This window comes from Pygoscelis adeliae, unplaced genomic scaffold (assembly GCF_000699105.1).
Source record: "Pygoscelis adeliae isolate BGI_AS28 unplaced genomic scaffold, ASM69910v1 Scaffold108, whole genome shotgun sequence".
Lineage (NCBI taxonomy): Eukaryota > Metazoa > Chordata > Aves > Sphenisciformes > Spheniscidae > Pygoscelis > Pygoscelis adeliae.
Genome location: NW_008825498.1, coordinates 4,724,837 through 4,737,952, shown reverse-complemented (window position 1 = coordinate 4,737,952; position 13,116 = coordinate 4,724,837). Strand labels below are relative to the sequence as shown.

The 13,116-nt window shown below is 38.2% G+C and overlaps 1 protein-coding gene across 1 annotated transcript in view; it reads right to left on the bottom strand.

The window, feature by feature from the left end:
• TRAPPC8 (trafficking protein particle complex 8) overlaps positions 1-13,116 on the bottom strand; it is a 65,636-nt gene that overhangs the window by 18,030 nt on the left and 34,490 nt on the right. The window contains exons 14-22 of the mRNA XM_009331478.1: positions 11,453-11,677; positions 10,252-10,360; positions 9,306-9,500; positions 8,981-9,111; positions 7,251-7,325; positions 6,420-6,546; positions 5,199-5,356; positions 3,927-4,369; positions 651-798 (exon numbers count right to left, since the gene is read on the bottom strand). Coding sequence (XP_009329753.1) covers positions 651-798; positions 3,927-4,369; positions 5,199-5,356; positions 6,420-6,546; positions 7,251-7,325; positions 8,981-9,111; positions 9,306-9,500; positions 10,252-10,360; positions 11,453-11,677 — 1,611 coding nt within the window. The remainder of the gene's footprint in view (positions 1-650; positions 799-3,926; positions 4,370-5,198; positions 5,357-6,419; positions 6,547-7,250; positions 7,326-8,980; positions 9,112-9,305; positions 9,501-10,251; positions 10,361-11,452; positions 11,678-13,116) is intronic.

Below are 13,116 nucleotides of genomic sequence, written 5' to 3'. Positions count from 1 at the left end.
CTACCAGCTAAGTGTCTAGGAATTCTATAAACAGAGGATTCAATTACCATGCTTTGTGTTTGAAAAAATGGGAACAGCTTTACCAAAAAATGAGTAAATTTAAGTTAGCATGGTATGAAAAACTGAAATATTTTCACCTGCTTTGCTAAGTCCACAGATCACAACAGACATATCTGTATTTGGATTATATTTGCAAAAAAGTCTTTTAGGGTTTGGTAACAAATGTAAACACAGAAACTTCCTTCAAGCTGGAGCTTAAATTTTGACTTCACATTACTGCTAATTCTACCAGTGTTTTCACTGGAAGGTTGCATGGGGCACAGGTTGTCTCATTCAGAACTATCTTGAAAGTTGTGATGATCAAGAACATTCATGAATTTGGAATAAATCTTCCTAAAAAAAGACTCCGAACTACAGTACTGGAATTTGCTTAGGATAGAGATAGTTATAGCAGACTTCCAGAGAGTTAAGATATAACGTAATGTTAGTACTCTCTTTCCAACAGTAACTGGAATGATTAAATATGCAAGGTTTAGTTAGTGTTTGCAAAGTAGTTGTAAAAAACCTTTTACTTAAGTCTTTGTTCTACTGGTGACACACATCTGATGAGCTTTAGAACAGTATTATTATTATTATTAAAAGTAACTTACAGTATTGATATTTTCTACATCCACAAACACCAACATATTGTCTCCTCTGCCTTCTCCATCTTCAAGTGCATTACTTCTGCAGACAGTAGCTCGAATATGCAGAGACCGGCTAGTACAAATAACTGCAGTGTGCCTTAATACTCTATGACTAGGAAGGAGTGGAAGGGAAGAAAAAAAGAAAAAAGACATTCTGAACAACGAGGACTGCTGTCCAGAACCTGTCATCAAGAAGTTTAGCTTTTATGTTTGTCATCAGTACTAAGGCCATTAGACAAGTTATTACTTTCAATCACCAAAGAGACACTTTTCTCTTTAGCTTCCTATCAAAACTATATTATTTTTAACAATCATGCTGCATGGGTAGGTGCTGTTCAAACATGCAGTCTTCTAGCCAGTTTGAAATACTACAGGAAAAGGTTCATATAGTTACTGTGACGAAAAATACATCAGAAATATTTCTGATGTAAGACAACTGGCACAGCGAAAGCAAACAGGCATGTATTGGCACAGGCATGTCATTAAGCTATTTAATGCCACCACATGCTTTGGCAAATAGAGTTTTTGAGTAAATAAACCATAAAAGGCACACTAGTCAGTCACATCTCCTGCACAAACGTTTACTAAAAAGCATTTAGACAGAATATCACTGCATTCAACAAACTCCCCTGAACTAAGAATCTTGAAAGTTTACTTCTAGAACCATCACTACTCTGCCTTTTTCCAGGCATGCTCAACCTCCAGGCCAGCAAGCCCTTTGTAAAAGTTACCTTCCTGTTTCTCTAATGAGTAGACTTCCATTCTTGGACACCATCAAAACACATGAGCTTTTCCCACATAGAAGCTTTGTGTTACCATAACTTCCACTTGGAAACATTAGAGGTATGTAAAAATTTGATATGCATTACCTACTAAATATGCCGAAACATCATGCAATACTTATTTTGGGAGGGGAAATCAGTGGTTTCCTAAACTCTACTTCACATAGTGTCACAAGCTACAGAATAAACTTAAGTTTTGCAGTTAATCTTCAGACAGATATACAGATGTCTGTATAGCTTTCAAGTGGCACAAATTAAATAATTTTTTGAAAATTTAAAAGCTATGCTCAGTCTACAAAGAGTACTGTTAAACAAGATCACATCTCTTAAGTTCCCCTGGAAACTTCAATACCGTAGGGAACAAATATATTCCCCAAACAACCACCTTCCATCTCTGAAACACCTCACTTTGAATACTATGAACTCAGAGGAGAAATAAGTTCTGTTCTTAAAAAAAAAAGGAAGAAAAAAATAACTACATTGTAGGGGGACAAATTCCCTATTCCTACAGACTAGCTTAAAGCCAAATGAAAAGTTAACTTTGGCATTTCAGAAGCTACAGAGAAATCTAAACAAAAGGTGCATTTGCATGACTTTCAGTTTGATTTCAAGAATACACCACTGATCCACGCTCTAGACCATCTTCAACTTACTTGGCTTTGGTTTACATTACAGAGCAGTCTCACAGCACACGAGCTTGGTTTCTTTCTCAGAGCTAGCCTGGAAAACAAGCTCCAGCCACAAGCAGACATTCAGTCCATGTGACTAGAGCTCATCTGAAGTAGCCCTGCTCCCCACCATCATCCTGAATACGTATAGTATAGAGAGCAGGTGTGCTGGTTTTGGCTGGGATAGAGTTATTTTCTTCATAGTAGCTAGTATGGGGCTATGTTTTGGGTTTGTGCTGAAAACAGTGTTGATAACACAGGGATGTTTTAGTTACTGCTGAGCAATGCTTACACAGAGTCAAGGCCTTTTCTGCCTCTCACCCCACCCCACCAGCAAGCAGGCTGGGGGGGCACAAGAAGCTGGGAGGGGACACAGCTGGGACAGCTGACCCCAACTGAACAAAGGGATATTCTATATCATATAATGTCATGCTCAGCACATAAAGCTGGGGGAAGAAGGAAGGCGGCGGGGGATGTTCAGAGTCATGGCATTTTATCTTCCCAAGTAACCATTACACATGATGGAGCCCTGCTTTCCTGGAGATGCCTGCCAATGGGAAGTAGCAAACGAATCCCTTGTTTTGCTTTGCTTGTGTGTGCAGCTTTTGCTTTGCCTATTAAACTGTCCTTACCTCAACCCACAAGTTTTCTCTTTTACTTTTCACAGGGTGGGGTGGGGGGGAGTGAACAAGCAGCTGTGTGGTGCTTAGTTGCCAGCTGGGATTAAACCACAACACCAGGTCCCCAGCCCTGATTACAGATCCACTCCTAGTCTGCACTGCTTCTTAAGGTGGGCAGAGACACATTCTCCAGACAAATCCAGCACACAGCTCCATAATAAGTTTCTCTCCCAGAAAACTAAATCGTAACATTTAAGTCTGTGACCAGTATTCTTAGTGGGCTAAAAACTAAATCTAGATAAAGCCTGTTGCAACTTTTTCTCAGCTCTAGCTATGAGCTCTAACAGCCATAAGGTAGCAACATAAGAACAGTATTTGCAGAAGAGTGCAAGAGAGGGGTAAAAAGAGACAGTTTTCATTTCTGCATTTGGCTGTTTGCTATACTGCTACACTAAGGCTTCCTGAAGGCTGATCTCTTCACTTTCTGAACAAAGGCCTATTCACCCCAGAATCTCTGAAGAACAGGTTTCTTAAAAAAGTTCTCCCGAGCCTTCTTAGCCTCGGACAAGGGTGGGACTTGGGAATAAGTGACACAAAGAGTCAACTTGCTACCTTTCAAGTAAAGTTCAAAAGAAAGCACTATTTGTTAGCTTGTGGTGTCAAACTTGACTGTCCACTGTCTCAAGATGGTCCAAAAAGAAGCTATACATACAACAGCATGCAAGTCAAACCTGGAATTTAATCCCTCCAAAGAGAATAAATTTTCATCATAATACAACTACTAACCACATTTTAACCAAGAACAAAATCTTTTGTTTTATAAGATGCAGAAACAAATTAAATCACGATTTTCTTTCCCCTATGCCTCAGAAATGTGCTTCCAGAGAAACTAAATACTAACAGAGTTTGTATTAACAGCATTCTAGTAACGCTCCTTCTATTAAATTATATTAATAATTGCCACTTTGATGGCAGCAGTGTAGGCTATATAACTTCATATGGAAATTAGATCATATAGTAGAAAAACCATTATTGCTTAGAATAGCAGATAACAGGCCACTTTTACATCATCACAGCAATTGAGAGAAATTCAGTAAGATTTACATTTATGCTTACAATGTTTATGAAGTGTCTAATAAGTATGACAGAAAAAAGTAGGTAAAAACTTACCACATTTTTGCGTGTCTTTTAATACTTTCATAGTAAAACAAAAAGTTAATTTCATGAACACCTTCTTCATCTGGTCCCCGTAACCACATTGGCAGCTGCACTGAAGCCCCAGGAAGAAGAACAGCATCAGGAAGTGGGACATGTATTACTTCAGGCTGACCTCCTGTGCCAACCCCAAAGTCTACAGAAGAAGCTGAAGATAGCAGTGCTGTACGCACAGAGGTAGGATCTGTCACAACAGTCTTGTAAGCACTACAGTTTTCAGAAGCTGAAGGACTTAGTGGTGTTAGAACAGCAGTATTTCCACCAAAAGTAAAAAATTCTGGATGCTTGGACACAACCTTCAGTGCGGTAAGCGGACACTTGCTTACGTTCACAAATTCTACATATGCTTTTCTGATTTCTCCACAGAGAAGCCCTGTAGGAAAATTTATAAAGAACACCTGTATGGGAGAGAACAGCAGAAAAGAAAAACCTGAACATTAAGCCAAGTTACAAATGCGCATGAAAACAACCACCAACGTATTTAAACTATACTGCTCTCTACAGCTTCCTGAGGAGGGGAATGGGAGAGAGAGGTGCTGATCTCTTCTCCCTGGTATCCAGTGATAGGACGCATGGGAATGGTTCAAAGCTGCGCCAGGGGAGGTTCAGACTGGACATTAGGAAACATTTCTTTAGCAAGAGGGCAGTCAAACACTGGAACAGGCTTCCTAGAGAGGTGCCCCAAGCCTGTCAGTGTTTAAGAGGCATTTGGACAACGCCCTTAATAACATGCTTTGACTTTTGGTCAGCCCTGAATCAGTCAAGCAGTTGGACTAGATGACCATTGTAGGTCCCTTCCAACTGAAATAGTCTATTCTATAGAGTGTTGTCACTAACCAGTTAGTCAGACCATTTTAATAACCCTAGTAAGGAAAACCACTATGTTTTAATTAACCAGCTTGAAGAACTATTCTAGATGAATGGCAAACAAACAGAGGAAAGCTTCTTTGCCTGTTCCCCCTAACCTTGAAATTTGGCTACAAAAGCTGTTGCCAACTAAAATTCTAAAGGGAATATAACAATTTCAGAAGGATATTGATTTGGAGGCTTCAAGTTAAACCACGACAAACTTGAAAAAACCCCACGCAAGTTTGGCACTGACAGATCAGAAATTAACTGGAAATATTTAGGCATTAAGAAAGTCCAAGACTTCATTGTTCAAATTACATTTATAAGCTCTGGATTCAGCTGTTTGCTCAAAACTACCAATAGAAAGTAGCTACATACCTCCAACAAAGGCATTTCTTCTGTAATAATGGGATCTAAACGTCGATCAGGTCCATATTTAATAGATGTTTTTTCCTCTTTTGTGTTATTAAGTCGAGGCCCTTGGATTTCTAAATCTTGTCGTCCTCGCACAGATAACCCATTGGAGACAAACTTTCCTGAAACAATTTTTAACAAGATTTTTTTTTTAAATAATTCCTAACTTTTTTCTGATAAGTGATCCAAGGCTCCCTACCCAGTCTCAAAAGTTATTTTGGTTTTTCTATTATTGGGTACATGCAGCATTCGTTGATTAAGCAGTACCACTGACAAAGAACTATTCAAAGCTTACTGTCACACATAACACATTGCTATTACAAGTTCAGACAGACAGTTATCTGTTGTTGCGGACTTACTCTGCCCTTTAATAGTTTGATTACAATGCGGGGAGGGGGGCCACGGAACATGAAGGTGATGTATTTATTTCCTTTCCCAATTTCTGCCAAGCTGGAAAAGTCACCCAAAACATTTTCATTTCCTTCAGAGACAGGCCACCACTCTCGAAATATTTTTTATTCCAAAGGTTTCCAGTTCGTAGATAGCTAAACAAGCTTCATTATTTCTTTTAGACACTTTCAAACATGTGCTTTAATCCCCATTTCCTCCAACAACTAAATTTTCCCTGTGAGAGTTTCAGATGAATGACCCAACAAAACAGATCTAGTAACATGCAATTACTAAGACATTTATATGTTAATATAAAGGAAAGAGAACCAAAATAAAGATGCTAAAAAAATTAATTATATCAGCCAAATTTAAATTTGGGAATCTATGCAAAGAACTTCAGTGCAACATGTAGACAAAAGCTGAAAGCTAACAAAGCAAAAAGACCCAGAAGAAAAATGAATGGCAAGAGAGTCAGTGAAAGTTATTATGGATTCATCGTGGCATAGATGGAATGTTTAAATTTTGATTTTTTTTTAATGGTTTCAGAGTTTCCACAGATTTAAAAGGAACAGCAAGTATGGGTTTGGCAGGGTTGCTTCCCTTCTCATGGGATTCCTACAGGTGCCAATACATTCTTTTCCCATTCCAGTTGTTCCCCTTGTTTCTACATCCTTACCTGAAGGAAGGCCTTGCATCATGATAGTCAAACATTAAACACTAGAATTTAGTTCTACTCTGCAGAAGCCACGCCTCCCCCTTCCAGAGACACACAGCTTAAGGGAATAATACACTTACCTGTCTGTAATCCAATAGAAGGATCTATCCCATCTAATGTCACAGGACCCTGAACAGTGCCAAGATTATAAACGACTCCCAGAATATGTAGCTCCCCTGTTTGATGGGGAAAGAGCTTTAGTCTTGCCTGTGGAGATACGTTAAATTTTTGTTGTTGTTGCTACTAGAGAAAAGTATTATTACATTTAAATGTCCAATTGCTAAAGACACTCACAGCTACATTGACTTTATAGTCAATATTGTAGGCAGATGTAACTGCATACAATAACTACAGGTCGTTTACTGGATTCAGAATTTCATATATATAGAATTTACCAAACCAGTCCACAGCTGAGAGATGCTCACTACATTAGAAAAGAATCCTAAATTGTAACAAAAATGAACTGTAACAGAGGCAGAATCACAGAATGGTTGAAGTTGGAAAGGACCTCTGGAAGTCATCTTGTCCAACTTGCCTGCTCAAGTAAGGCCACCTAGAGCCAGCTGCCCAGGACCATGTCCAAATGGCTTTTAATATCTCCAAGGATGGAGACACTACAATCTCTCTGGGCAACCTGTGCCCAGTGCTCAGTCACCATCCCAGTAAAAAAAGTGTTTCCTGATGTTCAGATGGAGCCTCCTGTCTTTCAGTTTGTGCCCTCTACCTCTTGTCCTGTCACATCATCCCTTCAGATATTTATACACACTGATGAGATTCAGAAGTTCTGGTACTTCATATATCAGTAATGTCTTCCGTAAGTTTAGCATTAAGTTCAGATCATAACAAGTCTGAACTCCACCCTGAAATTCAACACTGAAAAGACTATTTTTAAAACAAAGTATAGTACTTACCACTTTTGTCTCCTCACTACTAATTAAAAATTCTGCTATTGCTTCAGTTCCTATCATATCATCATCACATGTTCCCTGAAAAGAAGAAACAGCTTTTCAGATACTATTACTCCTAGGCAGAAAAAGTGCCATAAATATTACTTCCCACACACTTCCTAAAGTGTTCAAGGAAAAAAAAGCATACAAATTTCAAACTGCAGACAGTTAGGACCAACAGGTGCTGTATATCCAGCTTCTCAGGCTTTCTGAATTAAAGCAGCAGCTAGAGAGCTCAGTAAACATTTACTTTAGAGAAATTTAAGAGAGAAATTTATTCTATTTACTTTAGAGAAATTTAAGTTCCAATTGCTCACCAATACTCACAGGAATATTTATCATATCATTAAAGTAGCAGTTCAGACCACAACAGAAGGGAAAGCATATGGTAATCCTTAAGACTTTGTTGTGGTTTAACCCAGCAGGCAGCTAAAACACCACACAGCCATTTGCTCACTCCCCCCATCCCCAGTGGGATGGGGGAGAGAATCGGGGGGGGAAGGGAAGTAAGATTTCTGGGTTGAGATAAAAACAGTTTAATAGGACAGAAAAGGAAGGGAAAATAATAATGATAATGGTAATAATAATGATAAAATAATACACAAAGCAAGTGATGCACAATGCAATTGCTCACCACCCGCCGACCGATGCTCAGCCAGTTCCCAAGCAGCGGTCACCAGCCCCCGGCCAACTCCCCCCAGTTTATATATTGAGCATGACGTCATATGGTATGGAATATCCCTGTGGCCAGTTTGGGTCAGCTGTCCTGGCTCTGCCCCCTCCCAGCTTCTGGTGCACCTCCAGCCTTCTCAGTCAGTAGAGCATGAGAAGCTGAAAAGTCCTTCACTAGTATAAGCACGACTTAGCAACAACTAAAACATCGGTGTGTTATCAACATTATTCTTATACTAAATCCAAAACACAGCACTGTACCAGCTACTAGGAAGAAAATTAACTCTATCCCAGCCAAAACCAGGAGACTTATTTATATGAAACCATGTTCATAACTTTGGCAAACACTTACAGCACCTTTAGAGATCACTATGTTCCACATGCTTTTGGCCAGGAAACCAAATTAAGGAATTTATGTAATATTCAGTATTAGAACATATTAAAACCTTAAAAATATGAATGTGAGAACTGTCCTTCAGAGGGAGGTTTTGGCAGTATTAGTTGAAGTGTTAAATTAAACAGTAGTAAGTAGTTCATCTAAAGTATTCCAAACATTAATTTTTAATACAACAAATTTTCATTTTTCTTCTAATTGAGATACCAAGATGTTCCTATGTCACACCAGCACAATTTTTCCAGAACACACATTTCACTACGTACAGTAGCTCGAGTAAGAAAAAGATATTTCATAACATACCTATTGACACTGCAAGTTATTTCTGCTGGTCAAGGCTAGTGACTCAAAATAGATGTACTAGACATACAACGAAACATTGGAAGTATTTTGCTTTGCATTAACCTTTACAATGCTCATTACAGTACGTTTCTTAACTTGGTTGCTTTGTGCCCTATGGATCTAGGAAAATCTAAACAATGCATAAAGAAATTCAGTAGCTACTTTTTTTAAATTTACACTTAAACCAGCTGTTTTCACACTACAGAATTTTGAAGACTTAAGTTAATATATACTCCATAACCGTAGCTGTCTGGTTTTGGTTGAAAAAGGATGAAGCTTTCCTTACCAGCTCTTTTGTTTCTCCATCATGCTTTGCATTGAAGTCTTTAGGTTGAAACTTCCACAGCAAGCAAAGGTCAGTCAAAAGAAGTGGAACTTTCAGAGGGTTTCGGAAGGACACTTCTACAGTTATTGGTTCTATTAAAGAAGTACAAGAAAATAATCCAACAGGCTATCCCCACCACAATCTGAACGTTTACCTAACTCAAAGCATTCTTGTGCAAACAACTTGCACAAGAACACTGGTTTGGTTTAAATCTACAATAACACAGGAAATATTGTACAAATTTACCTAACACTTTATTTCTGAAGTGTATAAATCTTAACTTTACCTTCTATCACAGCAAGCGGAAATCTGGAGTTATCTGAGTAGCGATTTAAACAGAACTGTGTTGGTTGGAAGTTTGAAGGTATTATTCCTTTATTTATCACAGAAACGACCTGCTCTTCAAGTTCCTTCCACTGTTGTGATGATTCCAAGTCATACTCCTGATCCAGACTTACATGCGTAGCTGCCTGCTTTTCACCTAGTATGAGTAAGGCAATCTTAGAAGATGAGAACAGTAGCATGCAACAGTTGCAACAGAGGGCTGCACTAGCAATTTGGTAAGTATTGTTAAAATACTTTAATTTCTCAGTCACTGTCATTTTTATGTTACAATCGATATAAATCAGTGAATTGCAGGACAGTGAAATACACACACAGAAGACAATACTGAGGATAATTTGAGTGTACTTCTATTTACAAATTGTGGAATTCCAAGATTTTAGCATGCTACATGGTATACTCAGCTTACAGATTATTTTTACTTTATGACCGACCACAGCCCCACAGTACAGCCCTGGTTTATATAAGAATTTCCACTCGGCTTACTTTACATTCAGGAATCACAGTGTTTCAAACATTTCATCCAAGAGAAAGTTAACTGTAAAGCTAATTTCTAGCATTGGCACTAGCATCTAGCATTTGCTAAAGCATTAATAATCCCTTTCATGAAGTTCATTACAGACTTGCACTGAAGCTTTCCAGCTATGAAAAATAGTGGAAGTCAGCACATCTGCATATGCGGATTTCATATTTACACAGGAAGTCTGAAAACATCTAGCGATTAGATACTAAGCTTAAGCTTTTCTTTTGAAATATTATTTAAGAAGTTACCTTGTCTCATTAGTTTTACATAATGATAGGGTTTTTTTTTTTTAAATGATACCAACTCTTGCATATATTTTGGTTCCATAAATAAGGAACTTCAATCTGTTTACATAAAATTTTCTAACCTTCTGCTGGTCTTCGATCATGCCCAAAGAAAACACGGGTTGCTGAGCTGTTAATATATGGTAAAGGAAGCTGTGGTAAGGGACCATCAGGTGATAGCTGGGTTACGTTCTGGAGCAAAGGAGGAAAACAGTGTGTCATGCCATTATGCAAATACATGATGTCTATGCTGTACGTTACCAATGATTGAATGATAAGAAAACCCAGTTATAAGTACTCAATGCTTGAACAGGTAGTATTTAAGATAGAATGAATCATTTTAATTAACTGTTTTGATAGTTTCTTCTACTTTGACAGTCTGAAGTAGTATTTTCTTCAATAAGAGTTTCAAGTTCTTAAGTCTTTATGGAAAAAGGAAAATAATTATTTTAATCCAGCACTCTAATCAGTATTGTGGCTGCATGGCCATTACAAGCTTTACTTGATGCAAAGCTTGACTCTCCAACTCAGAATTTGGTAAACTATGTTCACTACACCACCACCGTTACACAAGACTCTCACCACAGCTGAGCTGTGGACTCAAACACCAGTCTCAAGTAAGGTCTACCATAACTCAGCAAACACCACAGAAATTCTGTTTACAAGCTTTAAGAGACAGTAAGTAACTACATGGCTGGCTGCAAGTTGTGTGGTGATATTAGCACTAAACACACCATAATGTACATGGTATACTACAATCCAGAATCACTCACGAACTTATAGCCAACTTGATGAGCCACTTGATCTATAAAAACCCATATTAAAGAATAAAATTCACTACAACATGGATGGGGATTACTTTATAGTACTAGAAAAGGTGGTAGAGCTACCTAGTCTTTATTAAACATTTATTATCAAAAGCCTCAAAAATCATTATAAATTGATCAAAACAAAACAGATCTACTTCCTCTAAAAGAAACTGAACTATCACAAGCTACAATTCAGCCATGATCCTCAGAAGGAAGAGTTCATTTTACTGTAATAAAAACACAAACGAAGAGTCACACTAATACCCATCAGTGGAAGTACACTTAATACACACATGCGATGCAGCGTATTTGGTTTTTTGAAGCCTAACGTAAAAAATTAACCCATCAACTAGATAAAAACACAACCCTGTAACAAAGCAGGTATAACAGAAAATCATTTAGTGACTTAATAGAAAGTTACTGGTAATAAAATTACTGATTACTCAGGGAATAAAGACAACGAAAAGTCATCTACCTTATAAACATAAAGATATTCTCTTAAAAAAGCTCCTTGCTGAGCTGGAGGTTGTTTACTATCGTTGATCAAAATATGCCTGAAGGCAGACACAGCATTGTCAAGCTGATGAAGCGTAAAGGACTGGCGACCAATAGTGAAGTTAATATGGTCTTCTGCAAGAGACCAGCCTTTCCCTTTGTAAACCTGCATGGCTTGACAGTAGCAACGTAAGGCATGTTTTTTCTGCAAGAAAAAAACAAGTTAATTTCTCAAATAATCCCATTAACCACTCATTGTAATTGTAATATTAGGAAGATTGAACAGTAAGTCAGAAGAGTTACTGAAGTTTTTACCACCCCCCCACTATGCTAACGGTAATGTTTGCAGAACTATACCTCATAGCATCTGGTCAACATTAATCTAAGCACAGAAGTGCTGGTTCCTACAGTACAGAGCCTAGCCTGCAGATTAAGTTCACGTTTTCAAAGACTAGTGTAATAGGCAGTAAGTTAAAAGAGCAAATAACAAGAGAAGATTACTTTTAAAATAGTGTTCTGTGTTGCTTTAAGACTGACTGCTAAGGTCTGCAGAGCTCTACTGCCAAGCCTCAGGACATAAGCTAGATGTAACACATTTCATTTCGCTTCTGTAACTGAACTTTCAGTGTGGCACTTCCAGTCAATTGTTGTTCAGTAGACACACTTGGGACAAAATCCATGCCAAGCAAACCAACAAAACACAGGCCTACAGTACACACAAGACAAAATTACCAATCGCATCAGCCATTGGGAGATAGATGCTCTGCTCCCAATCAGCTCCACAGTTCCTTTCCTGTACATACATCAGGACCTGGGCATTCAATCCCAAGTCTAGGTATTGAACATCTGCATAGGCATTCACTGAACAGGCAAGTCTCAGCTTCTAAAAAAAGGGAACAGCATTCCCTTATTTACAGCAGTAATGGCAAAAATCTAAGATATGTTCAAACTGGTATGGTGATGATAGCAGAGTACAAGCAGTAAATCCTTAACATCAGCAGATATTACTGATACTTTAAAATATGGTATTACAGTATGCAGCTGAGCAGCCTGGCTGACTTATCTTCAGTAGCATTTAATATTTTGGTACCTCTAAGGAGACGGGGAAAAAAAAGTAACCTACATTTACTCTAACACTGAAAAAGCACTCCTTGGAAACCAGAACCCCTACAAGAATTAGACACAAACGACAAGAGAGCTGTTACATAAAGACAAAGTCAAAGCTTTACAAAATGCATGTGCTTTTGCGGGCAAAGGAGTGAGATATAAGAGAATACATAAAAAAGCCTCTGATCAATAGCTCCCTGTCAGTATTGCATTGTCATCACAATAGACAGGGAAAATACTGCATGAAGAAAACCAAGGGGCAGGGGAGAATATTTCTACTATTCTTCACATCTGTGATTTTAAGTACAGAAGCCAAGAATACAGCAATACTTTCTTTGGTTCTTACAGGATGATAAAAATGAGATTGGGTGGGGTGAAAGAACATCCCCCCCCAGACCACAGGGCTTTGTTTCAAACAGAATTCTGATGCCTGGGTTCTCCTGTATTATTGATTTGCAATACAAATTTATTTCTATCACAGGTTTGCAGCTTATCAGTAAACTGAAATTGACTGTATTCAAGGACAGCCCCATAACT